We start from the raw sequence: 23,038 nt of genomic DNA, 5'->3' as shown, positions 1-23,038 counted from the left end.
CAGTATCATCTTCCTCTGTGTCAAAATGCTCTGCAAGTTCAGTCTCGACTGAACTTACTGCTTCAGGTTTCATCTCTGTGATGTCTGTCTCCACGATCCCATGATTACCATACTCTCCAAACTCAACCTGAAACGTTTCTGTAGTTGCATTCTTTTCACAGTTTTTCCAATCCCAACTCTTGCCTTCCTCAAATACTACATCTCTGCTTACTACCACCTTTTTGTTCACCGGATCAAGTAGTCTATAGGCCTTAGATCCAGGTTCCGTACCGAGATGCACCAGTACTCTTGATCAATCATCCAGTTTCTTCAGTCGATGAGTATCAACCTTAACATGAGAGACGCACCCAAACACGCGTATGTGATCAAGATTTGGCTTCCTTCCCGTACGAAGCAATAGTACTCGTGTGGTTACTCTGTTAATGATATAAGTTGCATGTCTTATCGCCTCACCCCACAAGTAGTTAGGTAGACTCATATGTTTCAGTATACTTCTGGTCATGTTTAGGAGAGTTCGGTTCCGTCGCTCCACAACGCCATTTTGCTGAGGGGAATAGGGAGCTGTAAGCTGTCTAGTAATGCCATTTGATTCACAATAGGACTGGAACTCGTTTGAAACAAATTCTCCTCCTCTATCAGTCCTAAGCATCCCAATAGAAACTCCTCTTTCTCTCTCAACAGTGGCTTTGAACTTCTTAAATTTCTCAAACGCCTCCCCTTTCTCACTAAGTAGTATTGACCACATGTAACGAAAATAATCGTCAATAAGCACAAATATATACCTCTTCTTCGATGGGGTGATGGGTGATATTGGGCCACAGAGATCTCCGTGAATAAGCTCCAGTGTTCTCTTGGCTCTGAAAGTAGTTGCTTGTGGAAACGAATGCCTTGCTTGTTTCCCACGCAAGCAACTTGAGCAAGTATCCTTATCAATGGTGAACTTTGGAATTCCTACCACCAGTTTCTTGTTGATCATAGTTCTCATTGATTCTCTGCCTATGTGTCCAGTCTATCGTGCCACCTTGCTGACTCACTCGACGTCTGAAGCTGCAAGCACTTCTCACTGATCACATCAATGGCTACTTTGTACAGCCGGTTCCTCGATCTCTTAGCTTTTGCTATCAGATTTCCATTCTGATCTCTCAATGTGAGATACTCACCTTTCATTCTCACATCACATCCGGCCTCTGTAGCTTGTCCAAGGCTAATAATGTTGCTCCTCAAGTCTGGAATGTAGTAAACCTCAGCCAAGATTTTCTTTCCTCCATCATCGTTGCAGAACAAAACAGAGCCCTTCCCTCTGATATCGATTCTGGAGTCATCACCAAACCTCACTTTCCCTGTGACAGATTCATCAATGTGTTTAAAGTACTTGAGATTTTCGGTCATATGATTGCTTGCCCCGTTATCTAAGTACCACACATTGTCAGTGTAGGTTTCAAAGTCTTTAGGATGGACGTTTTTCTCGTTAAGTAACACAGCCTCATGCATCATCAACTCCTCTGCTTCCTCTGTATTCTCATCTTTGGTCTCAGTGACTTCTTGCAACTACAATAACCGGTCTGGACATGTAGAAGCATAGTGACCGTACTTATCACACCGGAAGCATTGTATCTTTGACACATCAGTAGTCTCCTGAGGACGCTCATTGAACCTGCCTCGTCCTCTGCCACGGTTGTTGTAGCGTCCTCCACGACCACGACCTCTGTAATAGTTATTGTGATCACGACTGTAAGAGTTTGAGGAAGAGTGAGGCTCATTGCTTGCATACATGAGCTTGCTTTGTGTCTCCTGCGTCTCTTCTTCTTCTTCCTTCACTCTTTCTTCAAACGCCTTTAAGCGACCAATGATGTCTTCGAAGCTCGTTGTCTTGAGGTCGAGAACTTGCTCCAGTGATGCAACCATATGGACGAATTTCTTTCTAGGAAGACTAGTTAAAAACTTCTTAACAAGCTTAGTCTCTTCCATAGTTTCTCCCAGAACAGATGACTTTGATCGAATCTCTGTTAGTTTCCCAACAAAATCGTCTATGGTTTCACTATCCTTCATCTTCAATCTCTCAAACTCGCTCATCAGAGTTTGTAGTCTCGCTTCACGGACTCTCTCAGCCCCTACGTACCGTGACTTTATTGCATCCCACACCTCCTTTGAAGACTCCAACTCGCCTAGTTGTAGTACAAGTGTTTCTGGTATGGCTCCGAAGATTAAGGCTTTGGCCAAATCCTTCTTGTCTCCATCATCAGATTGCTTCTCTACCGCATCCCAGACTTTGTGTACCTTCAACAAAATCTTGATCCGAATCGCCCAGACGTTGTAGTTAACCTCCGTAAGCATGGGACAGCTTACTTTGGTTCCTACGCTGTCTTTTGGTTTCGACACAACTAGATCTCCCATGATGTCGATTTGATCAAACCTACAGCTCTGATACCAAATATAGTTTGTGAGTCTAACGATTGTAAACGGTTTATAACAAGAATTGCTCTCTTATTAATCTTAAGGAAATATCCTCTCAAACCTTAAGCTCTCTGTTTCACAAAATGAGTAAACTCATGTTCTTGGTTGCAACAAGCCTGCAACTCTTTTATACAAGATATAGATAACTCCCAATCTTATTTTTAGATTTAGATAACTCCTAAAATTCTCTAGATAACTCCTAGTCCTCATTTCTCGGTAGACTAGGATAAGCTTGATCTCCAAGCTAGTTCAAGCTTACTGCAACAGTTTTGCTTCCGTTCTATAGAATTCGAAGCTCAGACTCTTCTTCTGTAAAAACATTAATAAATCACTAATCAAATCACTGTGATTTAATCTATCAAACACATTTCTCTCTTGTTCCTTGTTTTTTCGATCTTTTCCTTATTTCATATGAATCCTTATTTTATTCCATGTGGTTCCAGGTTCCGCAACTGAGTGTAAGTGATATATTAGTGACTTGTTGGTCAAGGAAGAGTTCTCATTTGAATAACTTTAGATGGATTCAGTTTTAACTTGCTTCGATGAAATTGATACGTACTCTAATTACCGTAGAGCAACTTTATTCTCATCAAAAGAGGTCAAGTTATAGTACTTAGAGATCGAATCCATATGGAGCTGGGGCACACACTAGATTTTATTATGACTAAGCTAGGTTGAAGAATTCAAAGACAACAAATTGCAAGTAAACTTAAAGCGGTGAACAAGACAATTGCTCAATTGAATGATTTGGGGTTTAACAGTTATGATGAAGGTGTTAGACTTATGGTTTCTATTCAGGTTATCAGGATTATAATGATATGAATGCTTATATGAGATGCTTGAATGATATTAAATAACCCAACAGTAACAATAACCGATACCACTTTCGTTTTCTGGATTATCTATTACTAGATTCAATGATTCACTACACGTGCAAATCATAATCAGGAAAGTATCGATCGATGTCATGTCGGACATATCGATCGACATAGCTTTGCGTCGAATCGATCGATGTCTCTATAGGAGAATCAATCGATGCGCCTCTAGTAAGCTTTATGCGCGGGTTGATAACAGTTCACTAGGAGTTTGCTAAATCAGTTGTCGTTTGTTTCTAGCAAGTCCTAGCTCAGAGAAGATAGATCAGAGGATAAATCCTACTGTTCAAGTATATGTTAGCTAATCTCAAACAAGCATTAAGAACAATTTTCAAAGATGAATATCACAACTCAAGTATTCATATTTGGGGTTAATCCCTCAAAACCTATTTGAACCTTAATCCTAACAAGGTGTTTATTCAGACATAGCTAAACAAAACATCATAATCATTAAATAAAATTGCATAGAATATATAGATGAATAGAAAGTAGTGAAGTACGAGAAACTCTCAATAGTAACTCTCTTTCTCACAACTTTGTAAAACTCTCTCAACTCACAAAAACGGCTCTCTTGCTTCAAACACTTAAACAAGGTATAAATATTAGGTTAAAACTCGTCAGAGATATTTCGGTAATTAGACAGAGTCTTGGGCTTCAAGTCGGCTACGACCAAATTGGTCTTCTGCGTGCTCCCCATCGATCGATGTCACTGAGTGTGCATCGATCAATATGTTTCTCTCCGTGTTGACCTCGAGTGGTCGATATGGTCATTTCGGGTGAAATCTCTAAAGTGATCCAAAATGTTCCAAAATCACCACCTTCTCTCCATTCACTCTTGAACCTGTAAATATGCTATCTAGACTCCAAAAATAATAAATCTATCATAAAACTCCTATATATCATGGCTAAAATCGGGTCAAATCTATGATATATCAGAAAGACTGAAACATCACTCTAGTTCACTTAAAGTGGTAAACAGATGATTAGTGGTGATGGTGGTGGAAAAAAATGATGGCGAAAATGGTGAAAGAAAATGGTATTGGTGGTGATGATTTTATAAATGGAGTTGATTTAGGAGAAGCAATAATTAGATTGATCAGAGATTGAGAAAATGAATAAATAGAAAGAGAGAGGATGAATATGTGGTGTGTGTGGTTTGAAGAGTAAAAAAGCAATTAAGACAGAATATATCATATGTATAGTCAATACTTTGTTATGATCATTTCCCTAATTATTAGGGATGGGCAAAAAACCCAAACCGAACCGAACCGAACCAACCAAACCGAAGTTAAACCGAACCAAACCAACCGTGCTCTTTATGTAACCCAATTGGTTTATGTTTTACTCAACCCGAACGGTTTGGATTGGTTTGGGTTTAAATCGAACCAAACCGAACCAAACCGATAATCCAATATATATATATAGTAAAATATATATATATATATATATATATATATATATATGTATTAAATCGAACCAAACCGAACCAAACCGATAATCCAATATATATATATATATGTATTAACATATTGTAAATTTTAGTTAAAGTTTTGTTTTTCATTTTTTCATAACTTTCATATCTTTAAAAAAAATTATAAATACAATTCAAATAATACTATTATATATAAAATCATATACCATAAGTTTTTATATTCTCACTCTATCGTTTATGAATTGATTATTTTTTAATAAAATTATAAAACGGATGCCTTCATATTTATAATTAACCCGAACTACATCGAACCAAACTAGACCATAATAATGTAAACCGAACTAAATCTAAACCAAACCGAAATAAACCGAACCGAATTAAACCCAAACCGAACCCAAACCAAAGCTACTTTGGTTTTAATTGGTTTGAGTTTTATAAAACCCAAATTACCCAAACCAAACCGAACCCAAACCGAACCCGAAACTAAACCGAAATGCCCACCCCTACTAATTATAATTATTTTTTATGGTTATTGATGTCAATTTCCCTTAAGAATTCTTACGTAGTAGTAAATAGAGAACCAATCTGAATGATCCAATACTTGTGAAGATTGGGCTCTGGCGAAGATCAACCCATTGGTCTCATCTTAAATGTCTTTATGTAGTTTGCATATTTTAAGAAACTTCTCAAAATGAAGGAAGCTCGTGGTTGTTTGTAGGTAAAAATATAAGTTTAATCCATGATATAACCGAGAAAGAAAGGATTTAGTGGAATCAAACCATTTTTGTATTTAGAATCCAAAAAACAAACGAAACAATACCTTAATCAACCGCAAGAAGCCAAAAGCACTCTTTCCTCTATACTTTCTATCAGTTCTACAAAAGATACCAATACCTCCGTTGAGAATCTTGCCTTCCATTGATGAGAGAAAGTGAGATCTAAAAGTATGATTCATTGTCGAGTGGAAGAGAAAGTCAATTTGGTGATATACACCCAATATTAATGATTTGGGATGGGATGAAGGAATCAAAGTGTACAAAATATACCCAAATCCTCTTAAGCATGTAGAGATGGTTTTTCTAATATGCATTGTAACTTGGAATCACCGATTGTGCGCAGATCCATGTATACTAAGCCTAATCAGCCGCAATGATCCATGGATGATGAGAAATGAGATTTAAAAGTAAGAAAGTGCAAGAAGATGAACATGAAAGTGTGAAAAGATTTAGATGCAAAAGAAAACGATAAATCAAAGATCAATAAACAAAGCAAGAAAAAAAAATTGGTTCCAAGAGAAGAAGATAATGGTAGAAATTGTCGCGAGCAGAAAATTTTGTTAGAGAGAATGGAAAAAAAAAGATCTTCTCTCATTTATGATGAAGAAGAAACATTGTCATGTAAATTGATCTCATAGAACTTGTTATTACTTGTGTTTTATATCCTTTAGAATGTGTTTGCAATAATGTCATTTTCATCTAAATTACTTTCTTTATGAAATTTTCGCAAATTTAAAAATAAAGTTATAAATTCAAAATTAACATTTGCCTTAATTAATATGGCCAAAATGGAGAAAGAAAGTACTCATTCCTTCTGTTTTTAAATAATTCATATTTTAAGATTTTCACATTTATTAAGAAAACACATTAAAACTTAATTATTAATGCATAGTTTTTTGTAATTTTTATTTTTCTATGTTTTTAAACTAATAAAATTTCAAGAAATGCAACTAACTTTTTTAAAACACACAATTTTTTATTATTAATTGACAAAAAATACATTGAAAAATATAAAAAACATCTTTTTGAAACAAAAAAAAAATCTAGAAACATTCATTTTTCTGAAACGGAGGGAATGGAAAAATACATTGGAAACATAAAAAATTACAATCTTTGTGAAACAAATAAAATTTCAAAACAACAATTTTAGAGTAATTAATTGCACTTTCTAATTAAGCAGGTTTATTAAACCGGGTTTGACTAAACCAAGCAGATCTCATTCGGTTACAAGGATCTAACCAAACCAACATTTCTTGACTGTTGAAGAAAGACTCATTATTCTGTTAAATCCTCGCGCCTTTATAAGTTTCTTTCACTTTCCTTATTCACTCGTTCTTCTTTCTATCTTTCTGATAAACCCGTCAAAGAAGAAGAAGAAGTGCAAACAGAGGAGGCTGATCCTGCAGTGCCAAAACCGTCAAAAAAATAAGAAGAAATGCGAAGAGAGGAAGATGAACACAGACAAGAAGCTATCGAGAGCTTTCTTGTTTTTGATCCAAAATATTCTCTTCTTAATCTCAATATAGAAGAAATAGAGTCCAACGAAGAAGCTGAGAATAATAATCCGCAAGAAGAGTTGATCATGATAACTCCTAAACTTTGTGATGATCAAGAACAACTAGTGATTAGAGTTTAGGCATATTGCCTCTGTTTTGCTCTGTTTCTTGTTCCGCCATCAATGTTGGTACTAATGTTCCAAGGATTAATCAGATGCAAAGGAGTGATCAAACATGGCTTAAGATCGTCTACACGTGATCAGAACCGTCTTCATGTTCCTTCAAATAGTTCTTCTTTTTTATTTTCCACCAAATAGTTCTACCGCTCAAATGCCTCTTGAAGAACAGGTTTATTGCCTACTGTCTCTGTTTTTTTTCAATGTTTCTTTGTTCCGCCGTTAATAGTTTATGTTAACCTTAGTCTCGTGTGAGTAATCAGATTCCTAGGAGTGGCCAAATCGTGAACCGTGGCTCAACATCGTTTTCAGTTGATCAGAACCGTCGTCTCTCTCGCTCCTCAAATATCTCAAGTTATGATGCCTCCTATTGAATTACGTGGTGGTACGCAGCAGAAACATTTTCCAATGATGATGACCACAGAGCAACCAGAATGGTTCGTAAGAGATCACATGTATGCATCTGGGTCGGATCCTAACGCTGCAGCTTGGAGACTTCAAATTATAAGGCCATATCAACCTGCATCTTTACATGAAAACTATGCACCATGGAGACATCAGAACATGTACCAGCAGCCCCCATTGGCTAACCAGCCCACTGTTCCAACTGAGACCAATTTCGTTCAGCAACACATTATCGTAACAGGAGACCTAGGCTAATCAGACGTGGCATTTCAGGCCTAATCCTACTCTGAGATCATCAAGTGGACGGCGGCCAAGACCATCTCGTCTAATTTGGGACGTCCAACAATATGTAGTATTGGGACCATCATTGGTTCAACAAGGACAACACTTTGGCTTACCCATCATTGATATAATTCATCAACAAACTTTTTCAAGTGAAGCAGAACCTGAGCTGGATCATCAAGTTTCTGTTTTCACTAAAATCTTTCTCTCTCACATATAAATTTTGATAAATGTAAGTGATATTTTAGTGACTTGTTGGTCAAGGAAGAATTCTCTTCAGATTGATTCAGTTTCAATACTTGCCATGATGAAAGACTGAAAACTTTTTTTTTTGGGGAAAAATACCCACTGTGTATAACACGCGCTGTAAGCTGCTTTGGTCAAATGAACATCGGTCACGCGCCTTCTCGACCATACCGCGCGTGCCGGTGTGAGAGAACTTCAGTTTCAAAACGTAGACTTTTACGAGGTCGTAGTCAACATTAATTAAGCTAATCCCATAAAGAAAAAAACATTATAATCAGATTGGTTTTGCCAACAATTTAAGTTATCTCTCACTAAAGAAATTAGAAACCCTTTAATCTTAACTAGATCATGACCCGCCCGGTCGGGCGGGTTTTTATTCTTTTACAAATGCAGATTATGCTTTTTTATTGTCAAGTAAACTTTGCTATAAAACTTGTGTTTTGATTTTTTTAGACCGGGCAGTTTTTATTCTTTTGCAAAAGCGGATTGTGTTTTTTTATCGTCACTGTAGAATTTGCTATAAACTTGTGTTTTGGTTGTTTTTGTATATTATGAAGTTAAATGATTGAAAATAATTATTACATAATTCCTCAGTGAATTTTATTATATTGACGTCTAATATATTTTCTGTGATGGTTCAAAACATTTTCAGATATATATTATATTTAAGTTTGGTTTGTTTTCAGGACAAAGTTATAAATATAAAACTATACAAATATTACTATACTATGTAATATATAAAACTATGTTTTTATATTTGTATTAGAAACATAATCAGGACCAACTTAATTCATAAACACCAACTTAATTTAAACACCAATATTTGTAATAAATACCAAATCACGTTATAAGGTCACTGAGATATTATGCATTATTGAAACGACTTGGAGAAAAAGGTTTGCCATAAACGATTTTATTGAAATGAATGTAATACCTGGATATTGCCTAATCTATAATAGATACTAAATCACGTTTCACCAAAATATTAGGCACAATCATAGGAACTGATCACGCAAACTTGGAGAAAGGATTTGAAATAAAATATTTTATTGTTAAGTAAAAATTAGAGGTTTCTGCTATGCATAATATGGGAAACATAGATGTAGATATCAATAATTAACAGAAATATAGGAACTGACAACCGATATACTAAATCTATGATAAATACATAATCAAGCAAGTGATGACTGAGATATTAGGCACAATCACCCAAACTTGGAGAAGGGGATTTTAATAGAATATTTTTTTCTAAGTTAAAATACAGGTTTCTGTTATGAACAGAAATATATGAACTGACATATACATATCGAAATATTGTGTTTGATAAGTTTGAAATGAAAAAAATGACTAACCATGGTAATAACCGAGATGAACATTGGTGAAACATTAAAATTGTAGCATGTATATTGTATTTTTATTCGTTTGGTCTAGTAGACTGGTTGAAAATGATTTTGTGTATATATGACCTTGGGTTATAGACACTAATTAATTGCCTTGGGTTTACGATATATGACCTTGGGTTTACGACGTTAGGACTTTAATGCATATATACTATGTAGTCTTTCAATCTTTTTTGTGATCAAAACTTATCTATGCAATGTATCTTGTTCTCTATACTGATTACATATGATGGTTGGAAAAAAGAATCTAATCACTGCCTAAAGAATCTCAGAGATAACATAAACTTCAACTTCAACAATCCTCATCACAGGCTCGTCTAGTATCATATACTAAATTATGTACCAATGAACGTTTAATAGATAGATGTATAATAGGACGTTTAATAGATAGATGAAGTAGGTTTATTTTTGGTCTAATAAATGAAGTAGGTTTATTATGAAATTGTATAGTTAGTGTATGTTTAATAATATAGATGCTACGGTAGGTTTAATATAAAACTAAATGGATGATGCATTTAATAATATAGATATAAGGTCCAACTTAAAAATCCACCTAGAATAAGTTGTAATGTTTCTGTTTTAATAATATAGATTAAAAAAAAAACCCCTTTGTTTCTCTGTCTCTAGTTTTATTTCGCGTCGGTTACTCATTCTCCTCTTCAGACCGCTGCAAATCTAAAATACAAAAGATCATCTCTTTACAATAAGCTTTGATGTCTTCCCTGTAAAGCTGTTAGAAGAAGCTTCTCCCCTAGTTTTCATCTGCAGCTTCATCAGTCTTTGTCTTGTTATGTTTTTTATTAAAGGATGCAAGACTTAAACTTTAAGCATAGTTTGGGTTTCTTGAACTCGATTTAGTTAAATTAGATCTGAGTCAGCTTAGTACTAAACAAAGCTTTTCTCTCGCTTGCCATGCCAAAAGCAATCAACAGTACTAAAAACCCTTTTCTTATTGTTCGGTTGGTGCATTGGTTGTTGGTGTTCTTATCACCTTTCTTCTATTAATCAGCTATTGAGGGAGCTTTGGAGATAAAACTCTCCAGCAGAATCTCTATTGGGTTTGTGTACTTCTGGTAAGTTCTATCAACCCTTGTCTTTATTTTTCCAAAAGATTAAGACTTTGGTTTCAAAAGAGACAGTTTTGGTCCCCTTGTCTGAATCGGGTTTATTGAATAGGGAATGAAGAAAGTGTATAGGAAGGTGGTTTGGATCAGACATTCAGGGTTTAGGGTTTTCAGAGACAGGAAATGGATGTTCCCGTTTCTTGCAAGCTTGGTCTTGTCGGTGACTCTCTTAATATATGCTGGATTTGAGACCACTTATGTGGAAGAAGAAGAACCGTTATTACCTTTTCATAATCTCTCAGAAGAATACTTTGTCGAATCACATTTGAGAAAGTCTTTGAATGCAAACCGGAGTTCGAATTCTTCAGAGGTTCTTCCTAGGTTAGCTTATCTGATCTCGGGGACTAAAGGAGATAGCCATAGGATGATGAGGACTCTGCAAGCTGTGTATCATCCAAGAAACCAGTATGTTCTCCATTTAGACCTCGAAGCTCCACCTAAGGAGAGGTTGGAGCTTGCTATGTCTGTGAAGAGTGATCCTACTTTCCTACAAGTTGAGAACGTCCGTGTTATGTCTCAGTCTAATCTTGTCACTTATAAAGGCCCTACAATGATCGCTTGTACGCTTCAAGCCGTGGCGGTTTTGCTTAAGGAGAGCTTGGATTGGGATTGGTTCATCAACCTTAGTGCCTCTGACTATCCTCTCATGACACAAGATGGTTAGATAAAACTCAAATGACATCTAGATCCTTTGTTTACAAAGTTGTGAGTCTTGTTTATTACTGAACTTGCAGATTTGTTGTATGTCTTCTCCAACTTGTCTCGGAATGTGAACTTCATTGAAAATATGAAGCTCACCGGGTGGAAACTGTAAGTAGAAATCACTAGAGTGACAACTAACTGACTAATTATTCATGTAATATAAAGATTTGCTTCTTATGCAGGAACCAGAGGGCCAAATCAATCATTATTGATCCTGGCTTATACCTATCAAAGAAAACTGAAATAGCTTGGACTACACAGCACAGATCAATCCCCACTTCTTTCAATCTGTTCACAGGTTAGTAACTTAGCATTTCCATCTCCACACAGCGGCCGGTCCTAGGCAAAACCAAATGAAACATTCGCCTCAAAAGTCTCCAAATTTTTTTTAAGTAAATTATATAGACATTAGCCTCCAAATCTGTAAAAAAAAATTGTTTATTAAAATCTTTATTAAACAGCCTACAGTCTTCAAAATCTCAGGACCGGCCTCCGTTTGACAATATTACATAAGCATGTGTCCTTATTATGTCTTGTCTTTTGATCTTGCAGGCTCAGCATGGGTGGTTTTAACTCGGTCTTTCCTTGAGTACTCAATCTTGGGATGGGATAACTTCCCTAGGACGATGTTGATGTACTACACTAACTTTGTATCTTCACCGGAAGGATACTTCCACACAGTCATATGCAACACTGAAGAGTTTAAAACCACAGCTATAGGGCATGACCTGCACTACATTTCTTGGGGCTATCCACCAAAGCAACACCCGAACTCTCTATCAATGAAGGATTTCGACAAGATGGTCACAAGCAAAGCTCCCTTTGCTCGAAAGTTCCACAAGAACGATCCTGTGTTAGATAAGATAGATAAGGAGCTCTTGGGACGCACTCACAGGTTCTCCTCAGGAGCTTGGTGCGTTGGGAGCTCGGAGAACGGCTCTGATCCATGCTCTGTTAGGGGTGAGGACTCGGTTTTGAGACCGGGACCTGGTGCTGAGAGGTTAAAGGAGCTTGTTCAGACGCTTTTATCTGATGAACTCAGAAGTAAACAGTGTTCATGATGAGAAGTAATGATTATAAACAAAACTCAAAACTGTACATTGTTTGGTGTTTTACTCAATAGATTCGTAGGTGTCGTTATACAAAACGATCATTGTATCTTAAAAAATTTCTAATATAAAGCAAGAACAGTAGAAAGCTACAAAGTTTCAGCTCAAATTGATCAAGGTTTAAGTAAAGTTGTACCTCTTGAGATCAAAGAAAATGGCAAGTTTCTTTTGAGACAATAGACCATTATTGGTGGTTAGATGATTGACAGCTAGTGAAACCTTTTATGAGCTGGTTTGAAATAAATGTGTAAATTACTAAACAGATATTGTGTGAGCTGTGTTTAGAGCCAGTCAAGGGTTTAAAGACCAAGGAAGACGTTCTGATGTAGATCGAATGTAACTATGACATTGTGATTTGGACGTGGTCTCCACTAATTATTAATCACCGTTTTAGTTCTGTGAAAACATGGAGCTCAGTTATCCCAAACAAATCAGTGTAATTAACCCATGAAACACTGGCTTTGGTTTTCGGTTCACTTTTTTTCGAGTTTCTGTTCTTTTGAATATAGATAGATAAAAACTGTTACACCAAATGCGAAAAAGACAATGCCAAAACAGATGAAAAAAAGGAGATAAATTAAAAAGCAACATAGATTTTTTTTTTTTTTTTTTTTTTTTTGACATCTAAAGAAATATATTAAAAACTCACTCCAATAGGCTTGCTACATGACCAAGCCACCCAGGAGTCTCAGAACAAACATACATAAAGGTATCACCACGGGCACGAGCTGCTTTCGCAAGACAGTCGGCCCTTTGGTTCATCCCACGCGGGATATGCGAAATAGAAAAAACATCAAAGAGTTTTGAGTTCAGTATAATCTCTTCCACTTCATTTACCATTGATGGCCATTCATCCAGGTTTTGAATCAGTTTGAAGAGTTGCAGACAATCAGTCTCGAAGTGAACTGCTCGGTGGCCTCGTTGTCTCAGCGTCATCATCGCCCAAATAAGCCCTTGCGCCTCCGCGTGAAGAGGTGTCTCTGCCATGATGCTGTTTTTCAGTCCGAGCAATATCTTGCGATTTCCTTCCCACACCACGAAACCGATGCATCTACCTGACATCTCGTGTCGCACATGCCTCTTTCAGGTTCTGGTGCCAAACTTGTAGTTCCTTGCGCCGTGTCCTCTCCTCCGAAGTCTTCCATCTCAAAGGCCTGTGAAACTTGCGCCACTTTCCAGGTCTTTGCTTCTGATATTGCCAATTGGAGCGTATCCAAGGGAGGGGTATCTACTCCATTAAAGATGAAGTTGTTTCTACTCTTCCAAAGGTACCACATAATCCATGGAAAAGGTTCCAGGACTTCTTTCGGTGTACCTTGTTCTGCAGACCTCCATAAGAGATGATCAATATTAGTGTATAATGCCTTACACGGGAAAACGCCCGGAATGTTCGGAATGTCTGCCAAAGCCCAACACTGTAGGGCCGGGGGACACTCGAAAAGGATATGGTTAATCGTCTCATCGTCAGCGCCACAGCGAGTACATGATCGATCAGTTGCACAGTGTCTATCGCATAGGCGGCTTGCCGATGTTATAAAGCCTGATAGGGCTTGCCAGAGAAAATGTTTGATCTTCCTAGAGGTTTTAAGTTTCCATACTTCTTTCTTTAAGCCCGTGGTGCTCGGTTCTATGCTCGAGTGGAACTCCAAAGCTTTCCTCTTTTTATTAACCTCCTCATACCCTGATCTCACAGTATAAGCTCCTGACTTGGTGTGCTTCCAGATGTAGCCATCTTTGCGTCCCAGTTTGCTTGGCTTAATAGCCATAATTTTCTCGGCTTCTTCTGGTGAAACAAACTCTCTGATCAAACCTTCGTTCCAAAGCTTTGTTTCGTGGATAATCAAGTGATGGACCCGTAAGTCTCTGTCTATATCTGCGTCCAATGGGCTCGCCGGTCTAGCTGGTTCTTCGGGAATCCAGCAGTCCTCCCACACCCTCGTCTCTGCACCTGTTCCAATAGTCCTGACCAGATTTTCCTCAAGGACGGACCTGGCAGTCCAAAGACTAATCCAGCCAAACGATGGATTATTAGCCTTCCCTACGTTTAAAGGGTTGGAATGTTTGTAGTACCTCCCTCGTAGCACTCTTGCTAGAAGCGACTCCGGATAGATTAGTAGTCTCCACACCTGTTTCGCTAGTAGCGCCAGGTTGAAGTCACGAGAGTCTCTGAAGCCCAGTCCTCCTTCCTCTAGTGGGACACAAATCTTGTCCCAAGCCACCCAATGGAGTCCTCTGTTATTTCCTTTAGTGCACCACCAGAATCTCGAAACCGCGCCCGTCAGATTTTTATGAATTTCCTTCGGGAGTAGGTAGCAGGACATCGTATAAGTTGGTATAGCTTGTGCAATCGATTTGATTTGAACCTCTTTACCACCTTTCGATAAGAGCTTTCCTTCCCATGAGTTAACTCTCGTACTCAGACGATCTTGGACATAAGCAAACACTTGTTTCTTCGACCCACAGATCTTCTCGGGCATCCCAAGATACATGCCCATTCCTCCTTCTTTCGTGATACCAATTACCCTTTTCAGGGATTGTTTTGAGGACGCTATGACCTTAGAACCGAACATAACTGAAGACTTTGCTTTATTCAGTTGTTGTCCTGAGGCGGAACCATAGACGTCGATAATCCTCATCAACTCTTGACACTGACTTTGCTCTGCTTTACAAAAGAAGAGGCTATCGTCAGCGAAGAGTAAATGGGAGACCTCCGGGCATGCTCTAGCTATCTTCAAGCCCGTGATCTTCTTCGAGTTCTCTGCTTCGCGGATCTGCGATATAAGGACTTCAGTGCAGAGAATAAATAGAAATGGCGATAAAGGATCGCCCTGCCGGAGACCCCGGGAAGGAATAATACTGCCTTTAGCGTCTCCATTGATCAGTACTTTGTAGGAGACTGAGGAAACGCAGCTCATAATCAAATGTATCCATTTATAGTCAAAACCCATCTTCTCCATCAGAGCTCTCAAGAATTCCCATTCCACTCGGTCATAAGCTTTGCTCATATCCGTCTTGATCGCCATAAATTTAGACTGACAGCTCTTGTTTGTGCGGAGTGCATGGAACATTTCTTGCGCCACAAGAATATTATCGGTTATTAACCGTCGAGCCACAAAGGCCGATTGTGTCTCTGAAATAAGTTCTGGTAGGATTTTCTTTAGCCGGCCCGAAAGGATCTTGGATATGATCTTGTAGCTTACATTACAAAGGCTAATCGGTCTAAATTCAGTCATAGAGACTGGTCTCTCCGTCTTTGGAATTAGGCAAATGTTCGTTTGGTTTATTCTCTCATCCATTTCGCCTGTCTCGAAGAAGCTCTTGACCATTTTCGTGACATCCGCGCCAATAAGGTTCCAAAATTTCTGATAAAATAGGCTTGTCATACCGTCGGGGCCCGGCGCTTTATCTGGGTTGATTGAGAAGACCGCATCTCTAATCTCAGTCTCGGTGACAGGTGCTGTAAGCGCCGCGTTCATATCTCCTGTAACTTTCTCGGGAACTCCCCGGATACATTCTTCAAAGTCTTCCGGGTTAGACGTTTCAAACAGACCCATAAAGTACTCAACGGCTACTTGTTCTATGCCCTCTTCGGTCTCTACCCAAATTCCCATCGAGTTTTTGAGCTTTGTGATTCTGTTCCGTGCTCGCCTTTGCTTAGTCTTTGCGTGGAAGTACTTTGTATTTCGATCTCCTTCTTTTAACCAAATGGCTCGACTCTTCTGTCTCCAGTATATTTCTTCCTCCCTGTATGCCGCACACAGCTGCCATTTAAGCTCAAGCTCTGCTTCCGCCGAGATGTTATCATCATCTTGTGCTTGATCTATCTTCTCCTTTAGCTTCTCGATCAGCTTGGTATTATTTGAAGGGTTTCTTCTCTTCCAGACTGAGATCGCTTTCCTACACCGATATATTCTATCTACCAGGTCACGCTGATCATCTGTTCTGCGTCCCCAGCCATCTCTAACAGCCTCGCCAAATCCTTGCTTACCAAACCACCTTCTGTCGAATCTAAAATTTCTTTTTGGTGTGGACTCTCGTGTCTGAATTCTAGCCAATACTGGCCGATGATCAGAGCCCCATCTCAGAAGGTACTCCACATTAGTGTGGGAAAAGGCTTCATGCCAGTCTTCGTTACCAACCGCCCGGTCTAGCCGGCATTGGATACGTCCCTTTTTCCTCCTTCCAGCCCACGACATGGCATTGCCCTTATAGGGAAATTCTATCATTCCGCAGTTTGCTAACATAGTCTTGAAGGGAATGAACGAGGTCTCAGTTCTCTTACGGCCTCCCTTCTTTTCTGTATTGCTTGTGATCTCATTAAAGTCTCCTATCATCATCCAAGCCCCTGATCTCGTTGTACCCATACTTGTAAGCCTTTCCCATACGTTTTCGCGGTATGCTACCACCGGATCTCCATAGACAAAGGTAATGAACACTTTGTTTCCTTCAATCTGCGCCTCCACATCTATCATGCGCTCGTTGGAGTAAGTGATCTTAGCAGCCGAGTCGTTCATATAAAACAAAGCCAAACCTCCGCTTTTACCCGAGGGTTCCACGGTAAATAAACTATCGTAAGCAAATTCAAATTGTAAGTCTTGCATAAAAGAAAAAACATTTTTAGTTTCAGAAAGAAAAAGAAAACTAGGATTGAAGCATCTAAGCAACTCTCGCAGGTGTTGCTTGGTCAAGTAGGCTCCGGCCCCTTGACAGTTCCAGGCGATTGCATTCATATATTCTTACTGGGTGGTTTCTGGGACCCCACCGAACCTGATACACTGAGTTTTCCGCCCCTAGAGGCAGAGGGATACACCTCATTACGAGGGACTTTCGACGTATGTCGAGTTACTGGAAGACGAAGCTGTCTCGAGGTCTTGCTCTTTGGAGACGATCTTCCGCGAATAGCCAGCTTTTTCGAAGCTGCAGTACCTTTTAGGTCTGGACTTCGTGGGATCCTCTTCCTTCTTCCTGCTTCAGCGTTTGCCGTGTCAGAAGCTACTGTCCTTGTCGTCTCTTTTGGCATGGTTCTTGTACTCTGTTTCACCTCTGTTTCCATTCTAAGAGAGTTTTCAGCAGCCTTCTTCTCCTCTGTAGCCCTCATGACCAGCAGGCCCTTCTTTTGGTGTGACTCATTCTGTATTGAGTTCTCTTTTTCAACTCTGATGCGATCCAGTTCTTGCTCCTCCTCCATAAGGTCATCTATCTCTTCTAGCTCATCAAAGTTAATCATTTCTTCATCCGATGCAGGTTCAGAATCTTTATATTGCTCCATCATTTTCTCAAAATTCTCTTCATCAAGCTCTCCCTCCGCTTGTAGAGACCCTTGTTCCTGCGTTTCTGGAATAATTTCTGGGGTCCCGTCCGTTCCTGTTTCCTTCCCACTCCTGCTTCCCCTGCTTCCCCCGTTTCCCACGTCATCTGTCTTTTTCTTTCTCATTGTTTCCTTCTCCGGTTCGTTGTCAGTGTTTTGATTCTGAACATTTGATACCGGCTCCTGGATGGTGATCGTACCCCTTTCTGCTAGAGGTCTTGTCAGTGCCGGTGCAGGCTCTGTAGCTATCATCTTCCCTTTGAGCTTTCTTATGCGCTCATGTTCCATTCTGTCCTGCTCCGTACCACTTGGTTCTCTTCTTTCTTCTCCGTTTGATGGCATCTTAGTGGGTCTCCATTCCTGTATTTGCTTCTGAGGAGACCTATACGGTTGCCTCGGCTTTCCGGCTCCAGAGTGATGAGCTGCATACGGAGCAGAGATTGTGCGTTGTGAATCAGGTGAGCCTAATCGAAGCCTAGAGCTGGTCCTGCTTAAGCTCTGAGAATCCCTGGAGCTCCCATTCTGATCTCTTCTGTCGGTTGTTTTCCACGTTGGGGGACCCGAGTAGTTCTTTTGTCTCCAACTACCTTCGTCTCGATTTCTGAGCTCCAAACTCCTTTGTCTACTGTATGGATGATACCTCTCCCGATCTCGGGGATAAACCGGAGCCTCAGGTTTTTCAAGTCTTTTCCAAACCTCTTTGCTATAGGATTCTCGTCGTTCTGTAATTTTATCTCTGAGATCATGACTTTGATGCCCATAAAGAGCTCTTCCAGAACCTCTATCTCTACTTCTGTCTGGTGATCTTCTCGCATCTTCCTTGTCCTTTCTTCGCTCCACCATTTCTCTATGACTAGGTTGATTCCCCCGTCCAGCCTCATACCTTGTTGGAATAGAGAAAGCTTCTCTCGTCGCCCGTTCCTCCTTTTCTTTTTTCTCAATCCTTGCGACTCTGTTTGTCTCACGTTGAGCCTCTGTAAGCTCTGGGCATGTACCTTCCTCATGAGAGATCCGTTTGCAGGTGAAGCAGTATCTGTGAAGATCCTCATACCTGAGGGACACTCGAATAACATCTCCATTGGCAAAACCAGCTCTGCGTTCAAATTGCAGGGGATTGTCAACATTGACTAAAACTCTTACACGTCCTCCATCAACGTCTACTTTGTCCACTGCCCCCAAAGCTTTTCCGATGTTTCGGAAAGTTTCATCCTTCTTATAGTGACTAGGGACACCAGAGACCTCAATCCAAAACAACATAGAATTTGGATAGTCCTCCTGGATTGTCGGAATCCACTTTTCAAGAGAAAAACTCCACTTATTGAAGTGACATGGTCTTCTTTGAAGGACTTTTTGCATATCTTGTTCGCAGTTGAAGTCAAACTGGAACTTATTGTTTCCCAAGTTTATTCCCCGAACTCGACCTTCCACATCCCATATGTGTCTCTTTGGCATATGTTTGATCAACGCCTCAACACTTCTTCCGTCAATATGGAACATCCTTCCCACTAGCGTGAGTCTGTGTTTTTCAATAAGGTCCGAGTAGTCAAATTCCGGTATCGGGATGATCTCGTCCTCTTTGTCCTTCACAGGGCTCTTTCTCCCAGTCCTCGTGTTTTCCCCTCTTCCACGGTACCCATAATAACGATTCATCTTGTGTGTCGTTATGGTTCCAAAGTAAGAGATCTTCTTGTATTCAAAACGTTCACAACACCCTACACAGGGGAAAGCCTTCAATCTTCTTCGTAAACACTTGCCTTGCTCGCTACGTCGGAGATCTAGGGTTTTTGAAACCGATTTGCGAGAAAACTACGCTGCACAAGACAGGAAACTTCGTAGACCGAGAGCACAATGGTCTCCCTACTCTTCTTTCCTGGCAAGGAGAGCCTCAAAATTGCGTCGATGAGGAGGAGCTTGCCAGATCTGAATATCGCCCTAATTTCGCCCTAGAGTCGCCAAAACCCTAGCTAGTTTTTATAAAAGCACATAGATTTTAGTTTACTAAATTGGCTTCAGTGATTTCAGTGTGTAATTGTAGTTACAAAAACACAATATCGCTGGAGAACTTCTGGACTTCGGTCCAATAAAAATGACTAAGTAGAATATTGCAATCCATATAGACTCATTTAGACTGTATTGTCTAATCCTATTGGGTTAGAGCAGATTCAATGCATATCAACAAAAACTGTTAAGTATTATTTATAAAATTCGGTTTGATATCGGTTCTTTTCGTTTTCTGGTATGGTTTATCGAGTAATTCAAGTTGTTCGGATAAAGTATCACGTAGTTTGGATTATTCAAATAAAAGTATTGAATAATAATAATTTCAGATGTTTCTAATAAGAATATTAGAGTATTTTAGTTATTTTTTTATTCAAATTTTAGAAAACTTTAGATATTTAGATATAAACCTAAACGGATTTTGTGTACAATGTACAAAAGGAATCAGAGGTGATGTCCTAGTAATTTTTTCCTAATATTAGAATGCTTATAAATTGATACTCGGTAAACTAATGATTAATACAAAATTATATTTTTGTCGGTTTCGAGTCAGACCAATCTAATAATTTAGCAAACTAGATAAGATAAATATTTTCTAGAAGTCCTATGTAAATAAATAGTCTCAACAATAAAATAAATAATAATTATAAATCTAGACATAAATAAATAGATACATAAATCTAGGCATATAATTAAGAAAAGTTAGTAAAATATGAGTCCATTTTCGTTTTTTTTCTTCTTCTTAAAGTTGGATTCTCTATAGATTACATCTCTAATCTTCCTTATTGCATCAATAGTTCATGATATTGTCTTCTCGAACTGCATCCAATTTTTTGAAAAGTCTTAGAAACAATAAATTTTTCATGATGCGTAATTACAACCAAAATTTCCATATTATCATCTTCAACTTCATCATCAATAGCCACTATTCCTTCTTAACTCTGAACTTCTAAGCATGTATCAAGTTCACATGGATAATCGAGTATATTATTGACATCCATTTATTATGATAGGTGAGATTATTAATTATAACTTCACGTTTGTTAATGCTAAACTAACTCATCTTCCAAGTTCATGTTCTGAACAAAATTTGCATATTATCTCTAGATGAACAGTAACAGTTGAAGCTGAAACTACATAATTGATAGTATCTAAACACTGATCTTACATGAATCAGATGATCCCAATTTATAGTTTTCTAAACTCTCACAATAAAATCTCTTGTGATAATGCATCTTAAAAGATCTTATGATTCCAACATCATAAGGTTGGTTTTTGATGTCATATTTGGTGGCAAGAATAACAACAAAACATTTTCTAATCACTCAATATTTATGTGCCAGAAAATTATCTACCAAAACAAAATTCTTATACCATGCTTTCTTATATCAAACCAACATATATAATCTTCAAAAATCACACTAATCTTCAAAATGTTCTTTTCTTTCTTTGTCAAATATTTCCATCAAATTGTTTCATTGGAAAAAATTGATATCATCAGTATAATAACATCTTAAAATTTTGAGTAATTTATAGTATGGAACACTTTTTATCTTTTATATTATATAGTAAGACAATTTCTGCTCTAAGAAAAATTATATTAACTTGCAAACAAAATGAGAACATAAAATTACCCTCATTTCCTCCTTTCTTCCAACTAATTAATTGACGTTGGCTTTCCTTTTTGAAATATTCCAAAAAAATACAAATGAAATGAGTTTTAATTTGAATATGTCTATGTACTCTTTAGCAAAACTGTTGTCTCAGTGGATCACTGAAATATCAATGATCAAATACAACCATTAAAAGCTTTCTAAAATCAATGGATATGTTGGTAAATTAGAAGAAAAGAAGAAAAATATTGATTTTTTAACGATGCTCTTATTGAGTGAAGGTCCCTCAATCTCTCGCTTTCTATCTTCAATTTCAACAAAGTGAAGGTTTGTACACCCTTATGCAGACAAAATATACATCCAACAAATTATGATATTAATGTAAGTTTTTATTAAAATTAAAACTATTAAATATATACATAATTTTAAATTAACATTATAAATTGTCAAAATTTGGTATCTATATTGACAATTAATTTATTAAATTATGTTTGTTTCGTCTTCTTATTTAGAGGATGTAGATTTTAAATAAAAAAAAATTCTAGTAATAACCAAAATATCATTACGCAATTTGAGTTTGAAATCAAACACTTCTTATAGTTAGGAGTCGAAAAAATCATTGAAAGTATTAGAAACAATGACATCTCATTAAAAATCAACAAATATACAAAAGTCTATAAACATCATATATTATCAACAATTTAGATCTTAGAAACTTTGACAAAACAAATATATATAAATATTATCTTTGCATTCTCACACACAAGCATATGGGTATGGGGCAAAACATACAACATCTGACGCTTCATTTGATTTAAAGAAAGCTTGTTACTTCACAAACTTGGAATCTTATAAGAGTCAAGGCGCCTGAAGTCCAATGGAGTAAAGCTGTTTGGTTTCCAGAATCTACTCCGAGGTTTGTCTTTCTTACTTGGATTGCGATTCGAAATAGATTGGCGACAGGAGATAGAATTCTTAAATGGAACCCGCTTGCAGTTACTACTTGTTGGTTATGTAAAGAGGAGATGGAATCAAGGAATCACTTATTTTTTGATTGTTCTTACTCTAAAGAAGTTTGGAAAGCGACTGTGGGGAAGTTGATGAGTGAGGAAGGAAGCTATGGTTGGGATCGAGTTTTGCAGACTATAATCCATGGGCTGCGAGAGAAGATACAGACTATGCTGCTGAGATATAGTTTCCAAGCAGTGATTTATGCATTATGGCTTGAGAGGAATGCGAGAAGGGTGGGGGAGAAAGAACAACCAGCCGCTTGTATGATTGCTAGACTTGAGAAGCTGGTGAGAAACAGAGTGACTTCTTTGAGGAAAAAGAATGAAGCAAAGTATGATAGGGCAATGGTGATTTGGTTTGAGAGGAAATAGGAAAAGTTTGAGTCTGTTTTAATTTCCTTATAAAAAACATAGCAGCTTGTCTGTACAGAAGTTTTTTTTGAGATGAATAAAATTTAAAATTCTTTCCAAAAAAAAAACAAAAAAAAAGATTTAAAGAAAGCTGATACTTTCTTTCCATACTTAGACTAAAACGACTAAAACGTACATGTTAGATGCATATAATTAAATATTAAAAATTCAAATCAACACTATATAACAAAAGTAACACAATACAAAATCACTCACTCAAT

The 23,038-nt window shown here is 37.9% G+C and overlaps 1 protein-coding gene across 1 annotated transcript; it reads left to right on the top strand.

Annotated features, from left to right (window-relative positions):
- Positions 1–10,131: 10,131 nt before the first annotated feature.
- Positions 10,132–12,618, top strand: LOC108846021 (beta-glucuronosyltransferase GlcAT14B). The gene is made up of 5 exons (XM_057005031.1): positions 10,132–10,615; positions 10,719–11,325; positions 11,401–11,476; positions 11,551–11,666; positions 11,921–12,618. Exons 2-5 carry the CDS (start codon positions 10,722–10,724, stop codon positions 12,427–12,429), a joined length of 1,305 nt encoding a protein of 434 aa, XP_056861011.1. The 5' UTR covers positions 10,132–10,615; positions 10,719–10,721; the 3' UTR covers positions 12,430–12,618.
- Positions 12,619–23,038: the final 10,420 nt, after the last annotated feature.

The sequence above is a fragment of the Raphanus sativus genome, chromosome 3 (genome assembly GCF_000801105.2).
Source record: "Raphanus sativus cultivar WK10039 chromosome 3, ASM80110v3, whole genome shotgun sequence".
In the NCBI taxonomy this organism is placed as follows: domain Eukaryota; kingdom Viridiplantae; phylum Streptophyta; class Magnoliopsida; order Brassicales; family Brassicaceae; genus Raphanus; species Raphanus sativus.
The sequence above is the reverse complement of the archived record's forward strand: the minus strand, read 5'-3'. Positions and strand labels throughout refer to the sequence as shown.

What these genes read in the sequence shown, in the direction of transcription:
- LOC108846021 (XM_057005031.1), top strand. Translation starts at nt 10,722, where the DNA reads ATGAAGAAAGTGTATAGGAAGGTGGTTTGGATCAGACATTCAGGGTTT. An exon ending in AAGCTCACCGGGTGGAAACT is followed by an intron (nt 11,477 to 11,550) that starts GTAAGTAGAAAT and finishes CTTCTTATGCAG; the next exon opens with GAACCAGAGGGCCAAATCAA. An exon ending in TTCTTTCAATCTGTTCACAG is followed by an intron (nt 11,667 to 11,920) that starts GTTAGTAACTTA and finishes TTGATCTTGCAG; the next exon opens with GCTCAGCATGGGTGGTTTTA.